The sequence below is a fragment of the Arvicanthis niloticus genome, chromosome 9 (assembly GCF_011762505.2).
Source record: "Arvicanthis niloticus isolate mArvNil1 chromosome 9, mArvNil1.pat.X, whole genome shotgun sequence".
Taxonomy (NCBI): Eukaryota; Metazoa; Chordata; class Mammalia; order Rodentia; family Muridae; genus Arvicanthis; species Arvicanthis niloticus.
In genome coordinates this window covers 65,954,415-65,973,696 of record NC_047666.1, presented here as the reverse complement: position 1 = coordinate 65,973,696, position 19,282 = coordinate 65,954,415, and the positions used below count along the sequence as shown (strand labels likewise).

The 19,282-nt window shown below is 42.6% G+C and overlaps 1 protein-coding gene across 1 annotated transcript in view; it reads left to right on the top strand.

Annotated features, from left to right (window-relative positions):
• LOC117715661 (alpha-2-macroglobulin-like protein 1) overlaps nt 1-19,282 on the top strand; it is a 42,680-nt gene that overhangs the window by 7,976 nt on the left and 15,422 nt on the right. Inside the window, exons 8-21 of the mRNA XM_034512568.2 lie at nt 1,479-1,596; nt 2,635-2,746; nt 2,992-3,101; nt 3,435-3,593; nt 4,344-4,571; nt 5,391-5,445; nt 6,138-6,283; nt 6,827-6,976; nt 12,168-12,338; nt 13,015-13,165; nt 14,344-14,446; nt 14,922-15,150; nt 15,855-15,984; nt 19,139-19,257. Coding sequence (XP_034368459.1) covers nt 1,479-1,596; nt 2,635-2,746; nt 2,992-3,101; nt 3,435-3,593; nt 4,344-4,571; nt 5,391-5,445; nt 6,138-6,283; nt 6,827-6,976; nt 12,168-12,338; nt 13,015-13,165; nt 14,344-14,446; nt 14,922-15,150; nt 15,855-15,984; nt 19,139-19,257 — 1,981 coding nt within the window. The remainder of the gene's footprint in view (nt 1-1,478; nt 1,597-2,634; nt 2,747-2,991; nt 3,102-3,434; nt 3,594-4,343; nt 4,572-5,390; nt 5,446-6,137; nt 6,284-6,826; nt 6,977-12,167; nt 12,339-13,014; nt 13,166-14,343; nt 14,447-14,921; nt 15,151-15,854; nt 15,985-19,138; nt 19,258-19,282) is intronic.

Here is a 19,282-nt window from a genome sequence, read left to right as displayed (position 1 = left end):
CCTCAGTTAAATTCTCAGCACAGACATACCATGACCATCCACAATGTGATCTGATGCCCCCTTCTGGTATTCAGGTGTATATTCAGACAGAGCACTTAAACATAAATATGTAATGTCAGTAGTTCTGATGTAGTCTATGTGACTGTCAGTGCCAACTACGAGGTGAAAAATGCTAGGTCAGCTGCCCACACTTCTTTTTTTTTTTTTTTTTGCCCATGAATTTAGTTTGGAACCTGGCATGCCAGATTATGTCAGCAATCTCAGGAATGAATAGGCTTTTAAGAGTGAAGAAAGAATATTGAGTCAAAGTAAAAAAAAAAAATTAATTATCTTATCATCTATAAAAGCCACTCAAATCACAACAATGAGAATGACATTTTGTCCCAAGCAAAGACAGTAACCTACACGCTCCAAAGATGTATGCTAACCTGTAAAGAATACTAGTTTATAAATGAAAGACAGAAAAATGGCCATTACGAATAGCACTGCTAGCCCAGCCTTGATCCAGCCTCTATTTCACTTGTGTTAAAAATCAAAACCCGCAGATGGTTTTAGTGACATAGGCTGGGTTGAAGTCTCACAAGCACAGTGCTCGTTGGGAGGATGGATGGAGGAAACACGGCTGAAGTGGACCTGACTTTGACCTTCACTTCCCCAAAACACCATGTTTTCCTGGAAAAGTCCAGGAAGCTCGGAGAAGTTAGTTACTTCTCAGTTTTGTAAACAAAATTACTAGAGGGAAAAATGAATTAAATGTTGTATTAAACATATGACCAACCCCAGTGCTGGAGAGTTATTGAAAGGGCAATGTAATCTGCAAGCTTAAATATGAGGGTTTTAGTCAGCTGTATTATACACAAATTTTGTGCTTGTTATTAATTCAATATATAAAGTCAAAATAATCCTCAAATTATAAAAACAACAGACAACACAATGCCTGGTTTTGCCTTTGAAGTTTAAGAAATAAAAATTGTATTGTGCTTTAGCGGGAAATAATCTGTTAACGCAATGTTGGCTCGTACCTACACCTTTGATGCCAACACGTTTAATATGTTATATGTTAGATGGTGGTAAAATAAGAATAATGTTGAAAACACTGATCTGGAAAGACTTCAGTATCCATAATCATCAAGTTTTACCTATGTTCATATGCATTTACTAACAGAACCAGCTCATTTTCCAATACTTGTAACAAATTAGATATATTTTAAATTTTTGCTCATTAAGTTTTTCTCCACTGAAATATTAGATCATCTAAAATTGAATGAAACTGTGAACTTATTTGTTTTCTAAACCAGCCAGATCCTCTTCATAAATTAAATGTCTAAGTAGACCCGAATTCTGTGGGAGAAAATAGCCTTAAAGACAGTTAGATGGAAACACCCGGTTTCAAGGCTTCATATATGATTTCTGGTGAGGTCTATAAGTGTCACTATGATGCTGCCCATTTATCATCACGATGCTCCTTTTCCCATCAGGTACACCTATGGCCAGCATGTGCAGGGAAAAGCCCAGATAAATGTGTGCAGAGAGTTCTTCTCCCCCGGGTATTGTGAGAGCGGAGAAAAAGAAATCTGTGAGCAGTTCACTGCGCAGGTGCGGACCATGGGCTAACTCCGGAGGGAAATTCTCATAGGGATTTTATGCCACTTATAGAAAGGACTTACGGCACTTTCACTGTGTGGCTGGCTAGTCGGGGTGAGAGCTAAGTCAGGTGAGGAACATGAAGATAAGACAATGCTTAGCGTAGTTCCTCGGCTTCTGGGTGCTTTGGGCTGTAGGTTTTTAGACCTGCAAAGTTGCTCATGGCCTGTACTACCTGGGTGGTCTCCACAGTCTTTCCTTGGAGAATCCTTCCGCAGGCAGTTCATTCAGAACCACCGCCACCCAGAATGTTCTGTGTTCGTTGTTCCAGACTTCTAGTTTCCTTCATTCCAATTCCTAGTTATGAAAACCTCATCTTTTCTGCTGGGCTTGACTTTTATGAATATTTTTTTTTCTGCATGTCTGTAAGTCACTAGTTTTAATTGTATCTTTTTAATTCATTTTTAAGAACTTTTTTATTCGTGTGCATGTATATGCGTATATGATGGGTGTAATAATACTGCCTAGAGCTAGTGATAGCTTTGAGGGTCAAATGAATGAGTGCATCCTTCTGATGTTTAAAATTTGAAGTTAGTACATCGTTCTTATTTTAAACTATAACTAAATTTACAGTTTTCTCGTTTCTGCTGTAAGTAGTGAAAATGTACATTTTCCCCCGTTTCAAATAGCAGACCTTCACAGCTGCTGACTTCCACTTACTCCATCTAAAAAATGTTGGTTCGTCTGCTGTTAGTTTCTCCAGGGGGTTAATTCCTTATTCTCAGGATCTCATTAGCTTTATTCGCATCCTTTAGCTATTTCACGCCTACGTTGCTTCCAGAAGACCGTCCTTGAACCCTAAGGCGTAGATATCCCCTTCTCTGGTGTAAGTCTTCTCAAAGCTGCTCTCTCTACTGTAACTCTTTCTTCGTCCGTTCAGTAACTCATCGAGGGAGACCTGGGTACACAGGGGTGGAAGGTACCTGTGCTAAAGTTCCATGAGACTCTTGGGTCCCTAACTTTTTCATTCCACCTCTGTTTATTTTTCAGCTGAAAGATGGCTGTGCTTCTCACATTATCAATACGAAAGTCTTCCAGCTGTACCGCTCTGGATTCTTCATGAGTTTAAATGTTAACGTAATGGTTACAGAATTTGGAACAGGTAACAATTGTATCTTACAGACAACTTTCTACTGCTAAGGGGAAAATGTTAAGCTAGAAATATAAATTATTAATTATAAATCAGTTGTCCCTCACTATGGTAAAATGCAACATCTTTAAAGGTGGCTCTGTGAGGAGCGGAGGGATTGAATCCAGATCTTCACATATCCTAGGATGCATGCCCCACCCTGGGGGTTTCCAAATGATCAATTTCTTCCTGATGCTATGTTTCATCATTTCTTACAGGTGTGCAGATCAGTAAAACACACCCAGTTTTTATCACTTCTGTGCTTGGCACTGTGAGCTTTGAGAACATGGACTCTTTCTACAAGAGAGGGATCACTTATTTTGGAACTGTAGGTTTGCCTGGTACTTTTAAAGGACCTTCCTTGGGTTTTTTCTGTTCATAGATTATCCCTTGAAATTTTCCTGACACTTTTATTCTAGGTCTACAATCCATTTTTAATATTACTATGTCTGCTATGCCTAGAACGTTCTAGGGCTAAAAGAAACCAATGTATAAAACAACGGTTTCTCTTGCTTTATGTGTAAACACGTATGCACAATTAGAATGGATATTTCTATTCACTGAAATTTCTCTTAAGTGATCGCTATCATGGATGAAAAATTCCTTGTAGAAATGTGGAGTCTCGAGTCCTAAGAATATTAACATTTCTGCTTTTGTACAGCTTAAATTTTCTGGTCCCAATAATACACCAATGGTGAACAAGCTTTTGCGACTGGAGCTCGATGGCAAACCTCTAGGAAATTACACCACAGATGAGAACGGGGAAGCTCAATTTTCCATTGACACGTCAGAGATATTTGATGCACAGATCAGCTTGAAAGTAAGACATCCAACAGCTGGCAGAGACTGTCAAGAACCCCAGAGGCCCCAGTGCTAGGGACGTGGAGAATAGAAGGCTCTTAGGTAGTAACATCTTTTCTGTGACTTACTTGCCCGTTCAGTACTCAGTGAGAGAAACTTTCATGTCCAGAATGTCTTCTATGGAAGTAGAAGTAGCATGTAAGAAAATCTAGCCTTCTCCCTCGCATCACCCCATGAATAGACAGGGAGCTGCCATGAGATATCTTTTCTGAACCTTCCATAGAAATTTGCAGTTAAACAGTTTGTCATGGCTTGCAATCAGGTGAAGGATACAGAACTTAAATCTAATTCTCTGACTGTAATTAAAAGTAAAAATCCAAAGCATGCCTGTAATCCTAGCACTCAAGATGCTGAGACAGGAGGATCTTGAGTTGCAGGTCACACTGGGATACATGGCCAATCATCTCACATACATGCACACACACACACACACACACACACACACACACACACTGAAAGGGAGAATGGTATTATTATCTCACTTTGTACGAGTCAATGGTTCTCTCCTTCCCACCACAACTGTCCTGAGAATAAAACTTGGCTAGTAAGGCTTGGTGGCAAGTGCCCTCACTTGGTGAGCCATCTCACAACAGCTGTGAGCTAGGGTCCTTCCTGGTTGGGAAAGATGACAAGCCCTATGTCCGGTAGCACTCCCTGTCTTAGAGGTGCCCATTGTTCTAAAGCCTTTCCTTTGCTTCCATCCTGCCAGGCCGTCTACGTCCGACCTAGAAGCTGCCATCGTTCCAGCTGGTTGTCCCCTGAGTATTTGGACGCCTACTTCTCAGCCTCACGCTTTTACTCCCAAAGCAGCAGTTTCCTAAAGATCAATCTCGAGCCAAAGCAGCTTCCATGTGACCAGGAGAAGATGGTCTCAGTGCTTTACTCCCTAAACCCTGAGGCCTACAAGGAGGCCTCAGATGTGACCTTCTTCTATTTGGTAAGCTTCAGCTGTTGGATCTGTCTAATCAGCACAGCACAGTTTAGGAGGTGTCATCTGTCAGACCTTGTCAATCTGAGTGAGCTCCGCCTACCCACTTTACTGTTGGATACTCTTGGCTCCATAAATGAGGTCCCCTTGCAAACCGATCCCAGGCACTCTGAGTTCCCCTGAGACTGAGCCACTTACGTCCTCAATCATTCCATTGTACTTCACATCCAGTGTCTATGACCATGTGTGAAGGGTTAAGTAACTTGGAAAGTTCAAAAGGATGAGCAGAAAAGGAATCTGTTCTCATCCCCTCCCACCAAGGCTTCCGGGAGAGTGAAGACAGACTTGGAAATTAAACCATCCCTATTCCCACCCCTCCACTCTCTCCCAGTCCTCAAGCACGTGTGTCCACCTTGAACACGCTGTTCAGATGCTTTAAGCTCTGGTGTTCTCAGCTGTACATTCCTAACTGGAAACATTAGTGGAATCAATTAGACTCACCAAACCGGAAAAGGAAGTAGGCCTGAGGCACAGTTAGAGTTCCGTGCATATTGAGTCATCTAGTTGGCCGTATGGGCCTTCCATTTCACAGCTTGGACCAGAGGCAAATGAGTAGATAAGGGGCAGGTGAAGCCGCTACCTCTCACATGCATTAGATGGCTTCACAGAAGTTTGAGTTTTTTTCTCTGTTCTGGCCCAACATGTGTGAAGTTCCCTTTTAATATTTGTGGAAGCTACCTTGTTACAGGACAGAACAGTCACTAGATTAGCCCGTGAGGACATGATGTAAGTTCAGTACTCACGCTGGGTCTTCTCTCTCTGGCACAGGTGTTGGTGAGAGGAGGCATCTTCCTCAGTGGACAGACGGAAGTCAGAGCTCAAGGTGGATATGATGCACTTGCTTTGGAATACGTACCTTATCTCTGTACTTTCTACAAGTCAGGACGAGCACTGACTGCCACGAGCAGGTGGAGGGCAGTAGGTAGCATGGCCCGACGTAACACTGAAGAGTTTGGAAAAGTCGATTGCTGCCTTTTTATCATCACTCTAGTTTGCTTTCTAGCCAAAAGCTACTTCAGGAAGACAGGGTTTGTTTCACCTTATAGTTCAGGTAACATCTCCATCATGGAGGGAAGTCAGAGCAGGAATTCAAGACAGCAACCTGGAGGCAGGAACTGGAGCAGAAACCATGAAGGAGCACTGCTAACTGGCTTGCTCTTGAGGGCTTACCCAGCCTGCTTTCTTGCATGCCCTAAGTCCTCCTATCCAGGAATGGCACAACCCACAGGCTAGCCCCTCCCACCTCCATCATTAGTCGAGAAAAGGCCCACAGGCCAACCAGACAGAGGCAGTTCCCTAACCGAAATTTCTTCTTCTCAGCTGACTCTAGTTAATGTCAAGTTGACAAAACTTAGCTGCACCCATTAGTCAGTTAATTATGTACATGGTAGAAAAGTGATGTCTAAGGCAGCACTACTGTAGTATCTTCATCTGTGTATAAGTCCCCTTTTTACTTGCATCGAGAGACAAGCGAGCGCCAGCACAGTGTCATCTGTGAACTGCCTGTTTCCACAGCCTGGAATGGAAACTTCTCTTTCCCAATCAGCATCAGCGCGGAGCTGGCGCCGGAGGCTGACCTGTTCGTCTACACCCTCCACCCCAGCAGGGAAATCGTTGCGGATAGTGTCAAGCTCCATATCGAGAAGTGCTTTAAAAACAAGGTGATGTTTCCTTTATCAGCAGGGTGGGCATGCTGCTTCCTGCTACCTCCTCTTAAAGGTTCGTTCTTACATGAACGTATTTATTTGGTGTGTATGGATGCGCACATGCGCACGTGCGTGGGTGCCCACGAAGTGAGCGCGTGAAGATCGGAGGGCGGTTTGCAGGACTCCATTCTCTCCTGCCACCATGCAGGTTCCAGGGATAGACCTCGCGTTGTCAACCTTGATAGCAAGCATTCTCACCCACTATGCCGTCTCTCCAGCCCTGGCTCTGTCTGCCGCCCCCCTCATAATCTTCACACAGCAATCTTACAGTTGAATTACCAAAGAATGAGAGTCACGAGGGTTATCTTGCTGATGCCTGGTCATGGGAAGCTGGGGGAGATGGGGAGAGGGAAAGATATTCCCGCAGGGAACTGAGAATGGGCAGGAAAATGTATGTACAGAAATCAGTCAGCACTTGTTTGGGAAAGACAGAATTTATTCTGGTTTTCTTCTCATGTAATTGCCTTTATCCTCATCACTTCCCTTCCTCCTCTTTAGGTTAGCATAAAGTTCTCGAAGGAGAAGGACCTTCCCGGCTCTAACACCACCGTTCATCTTCAAGCAGCCCCTGACTCCTTCTGTGCCCTGCGAGCTGTGGACAAAAGTGCCATTCTACTGAACCGTGGACAAGAAATGACACCTGACAGTGTAAGCAGCATGGTTCCCCAGTGTCCCCAGCGGTGTAGCTGCAAGCCCTGCCCTTCCTAGGATGCTTTTACTTGAGATGGGACATGTCGAAAGCATCAAGTCTTTGCATCTGTGCTCCATTCTCAGTTATTAGCATGGGTTATTAACTATGTGAGTTCTCTGTCTGGCATCCACAGCAATTCAGAACTCTATACATAATTACAACAGGTTAAGAACTCTAAAACAATGTAATATTTTAAAATCATAGTGAGAGCAGTTTTTGTTTTTTTAAGTTGGCCTCTATGTTCTTTGACAATGCCCAATTATGTTCTTGATATTAACTAGTCTCCTGTCCCAGGATGACCCAGGATGACCCAGGCCTGACTTTACTTTCTTTGCACCAGCCTTGAAAACGGATTTTTGTTTTCAGGGAGCCCTGTTCCTTAAGTATGAGATATCTATCTAGTTCATCTTTTTTTTTTTTTTTTTAATAAAATATATCCAGTTGACATGTTGTCTCTGCTCGGGGGACATGAGACACTGCCCTTATCCTGGACTGAATTTCTGTTTGTTCCGTTTATTTCTCTGCTTTATATTCCACTGGTTTTTCTTCTCCACTGCCAGTCCCTCTGTTTTAACAATAGAGATTAATTTTTGGTGTCAATCAACCCCTTTGGCCGGGTAACTCCAGGCATCTCAACTCCAGGGCACCCCTCGCTGTTCTAGTTGATTTTCAATATCCAACTTACTTCTAAGTTCTCTAGCTCAGGGAGAGAAAGCTAACTGGTATTTTTACTGTGATTACATGGGATTTACAAATTAACTTTAGTGTTGTGCCCCTAATGGGGAATTATTCCAATTCAGAATTTTAAAGTGGCTTTTTCATTTATTTTCCAAGTATAATTTTTCTGTTATTCATGAATTACATTTAAAACAGTTTTCCTATGTGAACTTTTTATTCTGTTCACAAGTGTTTCATAGTAACTGTTGCTGTTGTGAACAAGGTTTTCTCCCTCTATTTATTCTATTGTTACTTGTGAACCCAGCAGTTGTTTTGCACAATGATTTAATTTTGCTAACTTGCTAAGTTCCTTGGTTAGTTGAATTATATTTTTCATTGATTCTCTGTTTCTGTGAATTACAATGTTGCCATCAAATAGAAAGTTTCCTTCTTTTCACCCTCCCTTCCTGTCCTTCCCCCTCCCTGTTCCCTCCATCCCTCAGTCCTTCCCTCCTTCTGTCCCTCCCTCCCTCCTTCCCCCACTTGCTTCCTTCCTTTTTATTCCATGCCTCTGTATTCTCCATGCCTGATTCCAGCACAGAACTACACTGTGGGGACAGTAGCATCCTTACCTTGTTCTGGCCTGAGTAGAAAGAGAAACATAAGCTCCCAGTGACCTGCGAATAACCATTTAACCACTCCCTGTGCTTGTTTTATAAAAGGCGGCTTATTTAAGTATTATCTCTCGATTGGTGCTAGCTCTGCTACATTTCTTTCGTTCTTTCTTTTTTATTGGATATTTTATTTATTTACAGTACAGATGTCATCCCCTTTCCCCATTTCCCCTCCCTAGAACCCCCTATCCTATACCCCCTCTTCCTTTATGCTTTTATACCATTTTGATTACATTCGTGTATTAAAGTCAGTTCTAGGTTGAGGGTCTAGCAATACAATGGATGCAAATAGTCAAAGAACAAGCAATACAATAAACACAAATAGTCAAAGAAAAAGCAAGGCATTAAACCCAGTTACGTGAACACTCCCGTGATCACTGTTTCTAAGGGCTTATCAGAATGACCAAAGTATCTGAGCCTACTTCCCTGTCCTAGCCCAAGGTCATTTTCATGTCTGAAGCCTACTTCCTTATTCTAGTCTAAAATTTAGATTCCTGCCTGAAATGACTTCTTTGTTCTAGCCTAACATTTAGATTCCTGCCTGAGATTACTTCTCTGTTGTAGCCTATGATTTAGACTCCTACCTGAAATTACTTCTTTGTTCTAGTCTAATGTCATATTCCTGTCAAACATCCCCTTTCCTTGTCCTTGGCCCATGTCAGCTTCTTGCCAAGCAGCCCCAGAGGCTCTCCATCTCTCCCCCTTTTTTATTTCATTAACAAGACTGAGCCTGTCTTAGCTCTGCTACATTTCTTAAGAGATTAAGATAAAATATTTTATTGTTTTATGTGTATGAATGTCTTTTCTGCATATACATCTATGGATATTGGAAACTGAACCCAGATTCTCTGGAAGAGAAGCCAATGCTCCTAACCTACCTCTCTGCCCCCCTCTGCCCCTCTCTGCCCCTCTCTGCCCCCCTCTGCCCCTCTGCCCCTCTGCCCCTCTGCCCCTCTGCCCCTCTGCCCCTCTGCCCCTCTGCCCCTCTGCCCCTCTGCCCCTCTGCCCCTCTGCCCCTCTGCCCCTCTGCCCCTCTGCCTCTTCAGGATGAAATTAAAAGTCTAAGCCATCACACACAGTTTTGAAATTTTATTGTAGTGACTTTCTCAAGAATAGTATCACTTCACTTTTTTCTTGCTTAACCTTGAAACCCAGCCAGTCATTCCAAATAATAGCCAGTGAACCTAGCCAGTGGCCAGCTCCACAGTCAGTACTTGACCGTTCCCTTTCTCGTACCTTAAAGTTGCATTCTTCCTTCTTTGGGAGAGCACATCCTGCTTACAGCTGTGCTTCTGTATTGCTCCTGAGCTATCCCAGTGTCCGGGTCATCTTTCAGTGACATAAAGCACATTCTCTGCTAGCTTCCTCAGAAGGGCACAAGAGTTCCATCACATCTTCATACTCAGAATCATCTTTCTTTCTTTCTTTCTTTCTTTCTTTCTTTCTTTCTTTCTTTTTTGTTTTTGTTTTTGTTTTTGTTTTTGTTTTTGTTTTTGTTTTTGTTTTTGTTTTTCGAGACAGGGTTTCTCTGTGTAGCCCTGGCTGTCCCGGAACTCATTCTGTAGACCAGGCTGGCCTCAAACTCAGAAATCCGCCTGCCTCTGCCTCCCAAGTGCTGGAATTAAAGGTGTGCGCCACCACTGCCTGGCCAGAATCATTTTTCTAAAGCCTGGACATAGACGCTGGGCTAACACCTGTGACATCGGCACTTGGGAGGTACAGGCAGGAGGATCAGGAGTTGAGAGCCAACCTCAGCTGCATGAGGCCTGTTTCAAAAAACAAACAAACAACAAAAACACCTACAGAGTTCCAGGATAGCCAGGACTACACAGAGAAACCCTGTCTCGAAAAACAAAACAAAAACACACAAAAATCCAGAGCTAACAACAAACAAAACCTTTTTAAAATAAAGAAGAATGGAAGACGGGTTATATGGCTATTAAATTTGGGGCTTGTATTTTTCTCTAGGTTTCTTGAAAACCCTGCTCCTGTGTACCTCACTGTGAACATTTTTTTTTTTTAAAGGAATTATGTTTTCAGATTAATTTATTCTCTCTGGTAGGTTATTTGACCTTCTTGTTTGGAGCCCTTAGAGGGTTTTTTTTTTTTTTTTTTTTCCTCCTTTATATTTAAAATAAAAAAAAAAAAAATTTTTTTTTTTTTTTTTTGGTTTTTCCAGACAGGGTTTCTCTGTGCAGCCCTGGCTGTCCTGGAACTAACTCTGTAGACCAGGCTGGCCTCGAACTCAGAAATCTGCCTGCCTCTGCCTCCCAAGTGCTGGGATTAAAGGCATGCACCACCACTGCCCAGCTAAACTAAAATTTTTAATAAGATATCTCTTAGGATTTATTGTGTGGGAGAAAATCCAAAGTTTAGCCTGCATTATAACTTAAAAATTAAGCTTTTTGACTTCTTTCCTTTTTTGAATAATTTCATTCACGTGTTAGCTCATTTTCACGTGTGCTCAAACTCTCGAGTTTGCCCGTGACCGGCTTCGATTCTTTCTCTTTGGTTTTCTATTTCCCTTCTGGAAGCTGGCTGTGCCGGGCGTGGTGATGCACATGTGTAATCTGTTTGCTTGGGAGACACAGGGAAATCAGGAGTTCAAAGCCACGAGCCCCTGCCTCAACAAACAGACGATCAATGGCTGGTTTCTGTCTGTCACTTTTCTCTTAGGCTCTTTAGCCTTTAGAGTTCGTTTCTGGTGTGTTCGTCTTCTGAGTCCATTCTCAACTATTTCTTCCTCAGTTTTGCCCGTTTTTATACTTTCTTTGTTGAATTTCAGATTCGTGATCTTTTAAAATACCTTGCATGTCAATTTTTTAATATTCCCTTTATTCCAAAATATCTGAGCAATGCTTTTCTCACATTAGTTGATTATTTGGACTGAGGCGTTTCATTAACTAAACCGTGTCCTCTGTTTTATCCTGTTCCATCTTTCCTTCCCTTAAGCGCCATCTCCAAGGGTCCGTGTCCTCCTTTATTGACAACACTATTTCCCCCACTTGATAACCCTCACCCATGCAGTCAAGCATTTGAGCTAATGGAAGCCACCCCTTCATCTCAAGCCCTTTCCTCTTACTGGGAGCTACTGTATCCCGGGAAGATGGTTCCTATTTTGACAGGAGTTGGAGCGTTTTTTACGTGGAATGAATTTGGTTTGGGTTTCTTCCGATCCCTTCATGCTGTTCTCCCTCCGTGGTGCATGTAGTTTCCGAAGCTTTCCTTCAGCTTTACATATTCTCAACTTTTCTTGCAGTCTTTCAGAACAAGGTGCCCATAATTCTACCAGTGACTGAAAGGTTACAGGAATAATCACTGTCCCTTTCAATCGTAAAAGTATAAGTTGTTGATCTTACTCCTTGTTCACTTTTTGACTGCTGCATATGCATTGCACATAGTGCCGAGGGTCATAAGAAGAGTTTCCTATGAATATATGAAGTACTTTGGCTGCTTGTTCATTGCTTGATGCGATGTTTTATCTGGATGAGTTTAATTCATTAATACTTAGATTCAGGCAGCTGACATCATCCTCCAGGTCTACAAACTCTAGCACTGTAACTCCAGGCAGTTATCTGTGTGCCAGATTTGGAACAACCAAGAGTTCTCCATGACCTTTCTTATTTGCTATCCCCAAACCTACACTATCAGCCAGAAAAGTTTGCAAATAACATCGACTACACAAGACAATATTGGTCTCCTCATTTGAATTTTTGGAATTTTTGACTCAGTAGTAAGTGGTTATGACATAGATTTCTCCTTGACAGTTATGCAAGGAGAGCTTCAAGTCACCAAGGACCATATCTTCATCTCCTAGGTATACAACATGATCCCATATATCCATCAATATGGCTATTTCTACAATGGTCTCAACTTGGATGATGAGAGAGCAGACCCATGCATTCCTCAGAAGGACTTGTTCCACAATGGACTGTATTACACACCTACAAGCAATGTTTGGGATGGAGACCTCTCTGATCTTATCAGGGTAAGACCACAGATGAGTCTATAAAACATTCCCTCTTGTAGCTTTAGTGGTCCTGACCTCATCTCTCTCACACTATAGATTCTTTCTATACTCTTTAAAAGTACTCTTTAAAAAACAGATGTTAATCCTGTTGACTTTTTTTCTTTTTGCTAAAAAGAAATTGTATGGCTAGAATCATGGGACCATGATGAAATGGAATTCAATTTCTTGCAATCTATCTTATGTGTCAAGAGTTAAACCAAGAAGATAATTTGCAGTCTGTATTCCATGTAAAGGGAGTCTGTCAGCCACATGTGCTCAAGGGCCTTTGTGATCAGAATCACTGTGGGTGAGGAAGAGAACACTGAATTAGACAGGCTTTAGTTCAAGTCCCAGTTCTGCTGATTAACGCATGTGCACTGTATAGACATGCATGTGCATGTGAACGTGCATGTTTGCTGTTAAGACAGCGATAGTGCTGATTTCTTGTGCTCCCTTAAGCATAAATAGAAAAAAATGGAAACATTAGCACACTAATAATAACAAACATAGCGGTTATTGGAGACTTGATTTCTGTGATCCTGAGTCCTGGCTGCACAAAAAATATATATAGTTATTGTCTGTTTATTATGACTGTAGACCTCTCATAATTCTCTCAAGAAAGCAATGTATAATTTTTTGTGTCTTTCTTTGAAAGAATATGGGTCTGAAAATCTTGACAAATCTCCGTTACCGGAAACCGGAAGTGTGTTCATCCCAGGAAAACCAACCCTTGCTGAGGACACTGGATCACCCAAATGAACGGATAATCGGTGGTGTCGGTGGTGGTGCACCACCCGCTTCTGCCTGTGGGTAATCTAGAACTTCCCGTTAGAGTGGTATTCAATAGAATTCTTTGGATTGAGTGTTTGTAAGATAAAAACCTTTCAAAACAAGGGCTTATAGATGATTTAGGATATTTTAAGCAAGAACTAGAATTTCTGCAGTTCAATGAGACAGGCTGGAAATATTTTTGGTGATAAAGAATAATTAGCTTTTAATATAAAAAGAAGTCCAGGTTTTGGTTCTTTTTTATTTTTTTATTTTGTTTGTTTCTTAAGACAGGGTCTTACCCTGTAGCTCAGGCTGGCCTCAAAATAGTTGTGAAGACAACTATAAAGGATAATGCAGGCAGCAACTAGACATGGTATGATGCACGTAGCCCAGGTTGGCCTCAAGTTTTTGATGTAGTCAGGGATGACATTGAACATCTGATTATCCTGACTCTACCTCTCAAATACTGGGATCTGAAAGTATATGTCACCATGCCCAGCTCAGGAGTTACTATTTTGGTGTAGAAACACTAACTAAGCACATCATATGTAACCTATAGGCCATTCCTGTAAAGGAATGTGTTCTGGACAATTACAAGTATTAACGGCAATAAAAAAACATAAGCAAAAGTAATGCCAGTCAGAAGAGTTGGCGGGTAGCAGCACGTCAGACAAGAGTCAGTGAGGACATTTAATTCATCCAGGCTTGGCTGTGGGTGATGTGTTGTTTGTTTGTTGTAACTTTTAAACAAATACTGAAATTTGAGCACTGAAAGAGTGATACTTCGGTTGAGATTTGAATTTATGAGAAATTAAGAGCTCGTCTAAAGGGGCTGGGAGACGGCTCGATGGGTAAACTGCTGGCTGTGCTGTTGAGAGGACCTGAGTTTGGTCCCTAGTACCCACGTAAATGCCAGGCGTGCCAGTGCACACCTGTCACCCTCATGCTTAGGAGCAGCCACGGGGGTTCTCCAGGAATTATTGGCTGGCCAGTCTAGCTGACACAGTGAGGTGAACATTCAATGAGACCCTACCTCAAAAATTAAGATGGAAAAGCAAGTAAGGAGGACATCTGAAATGTCCTGTGTGACATGTACATGCACACACATGAACACACACAGCTTAACCAGGCATGTGGCATCGAGGCACAGCACATACTTTTGCACTGTCTGCATAGGGCATTTCTTTGCATCTTCCTCTCTCTCTTGTTTTAGTTTATGATGCTGCAGACAGCATCAGCCATGCAAAACTGGCCATCAAAGAGACAGTCAGGACAAACTTCCCCAAGATGTGGATATGGGACCTCATCAGCGTACAGTGAGTTTTATTTTTCCATGCTTCTTAGATTTTTCTTAAATAGATTTCTCCTCTTTGTGTTTCTATCTCTATTTTATCTTTTGATTTGTTAACTTTTATTCCTGGGCAATAAAGTAGTGAAGTATTTGGTTTTGTTTTTTTAAAAAAGTTGTTCATTTGCCCATCCCGATACATGTTTGATGGTTTGACGGTTAGTTTGCTTATTTGTTTCAGTAAAGAGTTACTTTTCCACCAAGACCTTCACTTGTATAAATTTCATGCAGGTAGTATATGCTACCTCAATTTTTTTTAAAAAAAGTATTCATAGAAATATGGCATTGCTAAAGTTCTACCCCACAGACATCAGATAAGGGCTATGTATCTAATGCCTTACCCAAATATTTCCCATACCTTCAGTCACTTTATTTGTGTGTGTTCTGCATAATCTCAGGTTCCCACTCACAGGATGTGTGTCACCAACAGCCTTTCTTTTCAGTTCCTCAGGCTCAGCAAACGTCCCGTTCCTTGTCCCCGATACCATCACCCAATGGGAGGCCAGTGCCTTCTGTGTCAATGGCAATGCTGGGTTTGGCATGTCACCCAAAGTGTCTCTACAGATCTCCCAGCCCTTCTTCGTGGAAGTTACCTCACCCTTTTCTGTTGTTCGAAGTGAACAGAGTGACCTGGTTGTCACTGTCTTCAACTACCTGACTACATGTATCGAGGTGAGCCACCTCCTTTGATCTGGAAACAAAAATCCAGCGAAGTTAAATTATTTATTATTTTTTTCACTAAATATCACCATAGCTTCTCTATTAACAAATGAAAATACATACTCTAAGGAAGTCATTTCTTTCTATAATCTTTAGAAATAATTATTTAAAATTTTAATTTTATGTTCTGTGTAGGACTGTTTTAACTGCCCATATGTACATGCACCATGTGCATTTCTGGTACCCACAGAGGTCAGAGAAGGACATCAGATCCCTTGAATTGCAGTTATGGACTGTTGTGAGCTGCCACGTGGGTGCTGGGAACTGAACCCAGGTCCTCTGTAACAGTAACTACCGCTCCTAACTGCTGAGTGACCTCTGTGACCCCAGAAACAATTGCTTTAAATCACAACAGTGGCTCTCAGTTTTAGTGAGAATAAGATTTGTGAGGATGCACAGTCTACTATTCCGTGAGTTTGTGACTGAGTCCTTAGGCATCTTTCACTTTGCTGAGTTAAAATAAAGAGAATCTTCTTAACATGACAAATGTCAGCTTCCTTCTTCTTTGAAGACATCGAAGAAACCATTGTGTAATAAGTTGTGGAAATTAAATCAAAGCAGGGAGAGAGAGAGAGAGAGAGAGAGAGAGAGAGAGAGAGAGAGAGAGAGAGAATGAATTTAAAATGCTACCCCTGTGGCCATTATTCTGTTTTTAGATTTCTGTTCAGTTAAAAGCATCTGAGCATTATGAAGCAAGCATCAACACCCAGAGTAACACTAACAGTGAAGTCCTCCAGGCTGGAGAACGGAAAACATATGTTTGGGCCGTTATTCCAAAGACACTGGGTAAGCAGCTGTGCCGATCTTTACTGGATTGACCACATTTTATCAACCTGTTTTCCTTAGATTTTATATATATATATATATATATATATATATATATATATATATATAGTTTTTAGCTTCCTTTATTCATTTCTCTATTCAAAATTCTTATAATGCAATTTCTCTATTTAAAAAGACTTTGTTTTATTTCTATGTATATGCATTTGCCTGTAAGGATGTATGTCACCATGTGCATGCAGGCACCCAAGGAATCCAGAAGAGTCCGTTGGAACCTGAATTACAGATGGTTTTGAGTTACATGACATTAGTACTGGGAACCAAACCCAGGTCTTCTGCAAGAGCAGCAAGCGCTCTTAAACACTGAGCCCACTCTCCAGCCCTGTAGCTCCTTATTGTCAATACTCCATGGTACAGAGCTCCATTCATTCACATAGAAATTATAATAAGATTGAGCCATGGCACGAATGCTAATTTGTGTGATTTGTCAACGCCACACATCACATCTCAAATGAAGACCATCCATGTTTCTTTAATGTCACCCTGATTCTTACAATGGCTGTTTTTATCCAACATTCACACAAAATGCCAATTTTACAAAAATTTCTCCTCCGTCACAATCATCAATTATGAAAGTCACTGGAATTATTTTGTTTTTTAACTAAGTGTACTAAAAAGGCCACCAGATACAAAAATACCAACCATTGGGTGAGGATTAAATACTGAGAACTTTGCCTTAGTACCTGGCCATTTAGAAAAGTAACTTTAGAAGTCTCTGGCTGCTGATGTAAAAGAAGGAGAAAGTTTAAAAGTTTAGTGAACCAGAAACTTTTAAACCCCGTGTCATTAAAAATATCTTATTTCATGTCTTGTATTCATTGTATTATTACATCAGTGAGAAATGCAAGATTTTTTTAAATTCATTGTATTATTACATCAGTGAGAAATGCAAGATTTTTTTTTAATTTATTGTATTATTACATCAGTGGGAAATACAAGATTTTTTTAAAATTCATCTGTGATAGTGATTCACCACAGGCCATTTTTCTATTACACTCAGACTTTCTTAATTTTTATGCACTGTAAGATCTTCAGATATCTCACTCTGGATTTCGAGGCAGAATCCTGCACTTGCTGCTGCATTTTTGTGGCACTCAAAGATTTTTCGAAGCAAAGAAAGAAATAAGCCAAACCCACAACAAAGAAACAGGAACAACATATTGGTTGTGTCTGCAGCACACAGATGATGTTAAGCCTTGTGAATAAGCTTTACCAATCTTCCAAGTTCTATAAACAAGGACACAGGAGATCAGTTTTGATTACATACTGTGATACCACAGAAACTGAAATCGACAAATTCCTTGCCAGCACTCAGTTTGTATCTGGTGGCCCTTATGCTATATTATATTTTACTTTTTCTGTTTGATCGCAGGAAACATTAGAAACCACAGTTATTAGCAGGTGGGGTGGTGTTTTTCTTTGATCCTGAGAAACATTAGGAACCAGTAATGTTGTTATACATCATTTGTTCCAGCCCTCAGGAGGAAGAGGCTGGCAGATCTCTGTGAACTCTAAGCTTGGTCTATACAGTGAGCTCTAGGCCAGCCAGGGCTACATGGTGAGACCCTATCTCAGAAAAAAAAAAAAACAAAAGGAAGAAGGAAGGAGGAAGGGAAAGAGGGAGGAAGGAGGAAGGGGGAAGAGGGAAGAAGGGGGAAGGGGGAAGAGGGGGGAAGGTGAAAGAAGGGGGAAGGGAGAAGAAGGGGAAGGGGAAAGGGGGAAGAAGGGGGAAGGGGGAAGAAGGGGGAAGGGGAAGGGGGAAGAAGGGGGGAAGGGAGAAGAAGGGGAAGGGGAAAGGGGGAAGAAGGGGGAAGGGGGAAGGGGGAAGAAGGGGGAAAGGGGAAGAAGGGGGAAGAAGGGGGAAGGGGGAAGAAGGGGGAAGAAGGGGGAAGAAGGGGGAAGGGGGAAGAAGGGGGAAGAAGGGGGAAGGGGAAAAGAAGGGGGAAGAAGGGGGAAGAAGGGGGAAGAAGGGGGAAGAAGGGGGAAGGGGGAAGAAGGGGGAAGAAGGGGGAAGAAGGGGGAAGAAGGGGGAAGAAGGGGGAAGAAGGGGGAAGAAGGGGGAAGAAGGGGGAAGGGGGAAAGAAGGGGGAAGAAGGGGGAAGAAGGGGGAAGAAGGGGGAAGGGGGAAAGAAGGGGGAAGAAGGGGGAAGGGGGAAGGGGGAAGGGGAAAGGGGGAAGGGGAAGGGGGAAGGGGGAAGGGGGAGGAAGGGGGAGGAAGGAAGGGGGAGGAAGGAAGGGGGAGGAAGGGGGAGGAAGGGGGAGGAAGGGGGAGGAAGGGGGAGGAAGGGGGAGGAAGGGGGAGGAAGGGGGAGGAAGGAAGGGGGAGGAAGGAAGGGGGAAGGGGGAAGAGGGGGGAAGGGGGAAGAAGGGGGAAGGGGGAAGAAGGGGGAAGAAGGGGGAAGAAGGGGGAAGAAGGGGGAAGAAGGGGGAAGAGGAAAGGGGAAGGGGGAAGAGGGGGGAAGGGGGAAGAAGGGGGAAGAAGGGGGAAGGGGGAAGAAGAGGGAGGGAGGGGGAAGAAGAGGGAGGGAGGGGGAAGAAGAGGGAGGGAGGGGGAAGAAGAGGGAAGGAGGGGGAAGAAGAAGAGGGAAGGAGGGGGAAGAAGGGGGAAGGGGGAAGAAGAGGGGGGAAAGGAAGGAGGGGGAAAGGAAGGAGGGGGGAAGGAAGGAGGGGGAAGAAGTGGGGGGAAAGGAAGGAGGGGGAAGGAAGGAGGGGAAAGCAAGGAGGGGAAAAAGGAAGGAGGGGGAAAGGAAGGGAGGAAAGGAAAAGGAAAGGAACCGGCAGCTCTTTGATGTTGTACTGTTCGATATCATTCTGTAAACAATGTCAAGGTGGTGGCACAGGTTCATAAGATAGTATTTTTCTTAAAATTTTTAAGTTCTAAGGGAGTAACTGAGTAACTTGCTGCGGGGAATCCTGAAACAAGTAGAACAAGACATATTGCCTTATCTCCAGGCAGGAGAAGCCGGTAGTGATCTAAACTTTCATGTGATGGTAAAAGTTGGCCCATCCCATTCAAGACATGATTGATCAACCTGACGTCCGCCCCACTGGAGAAGGAGTCAGTATCCTTTACCTTATGCTTGACAATATTTTCCAGGTAAAGTGAATATCACTGTAGTGGCTACATCCAAACAGAGTAGTGCCTGCCCAAACGATGCCGGTGAGGAGCATGATGTCAACTGGAAAGACACTGTAGTCAAAACCTTACTGGTAGAGGTATGTAAGTGTGAAATACGAAGTT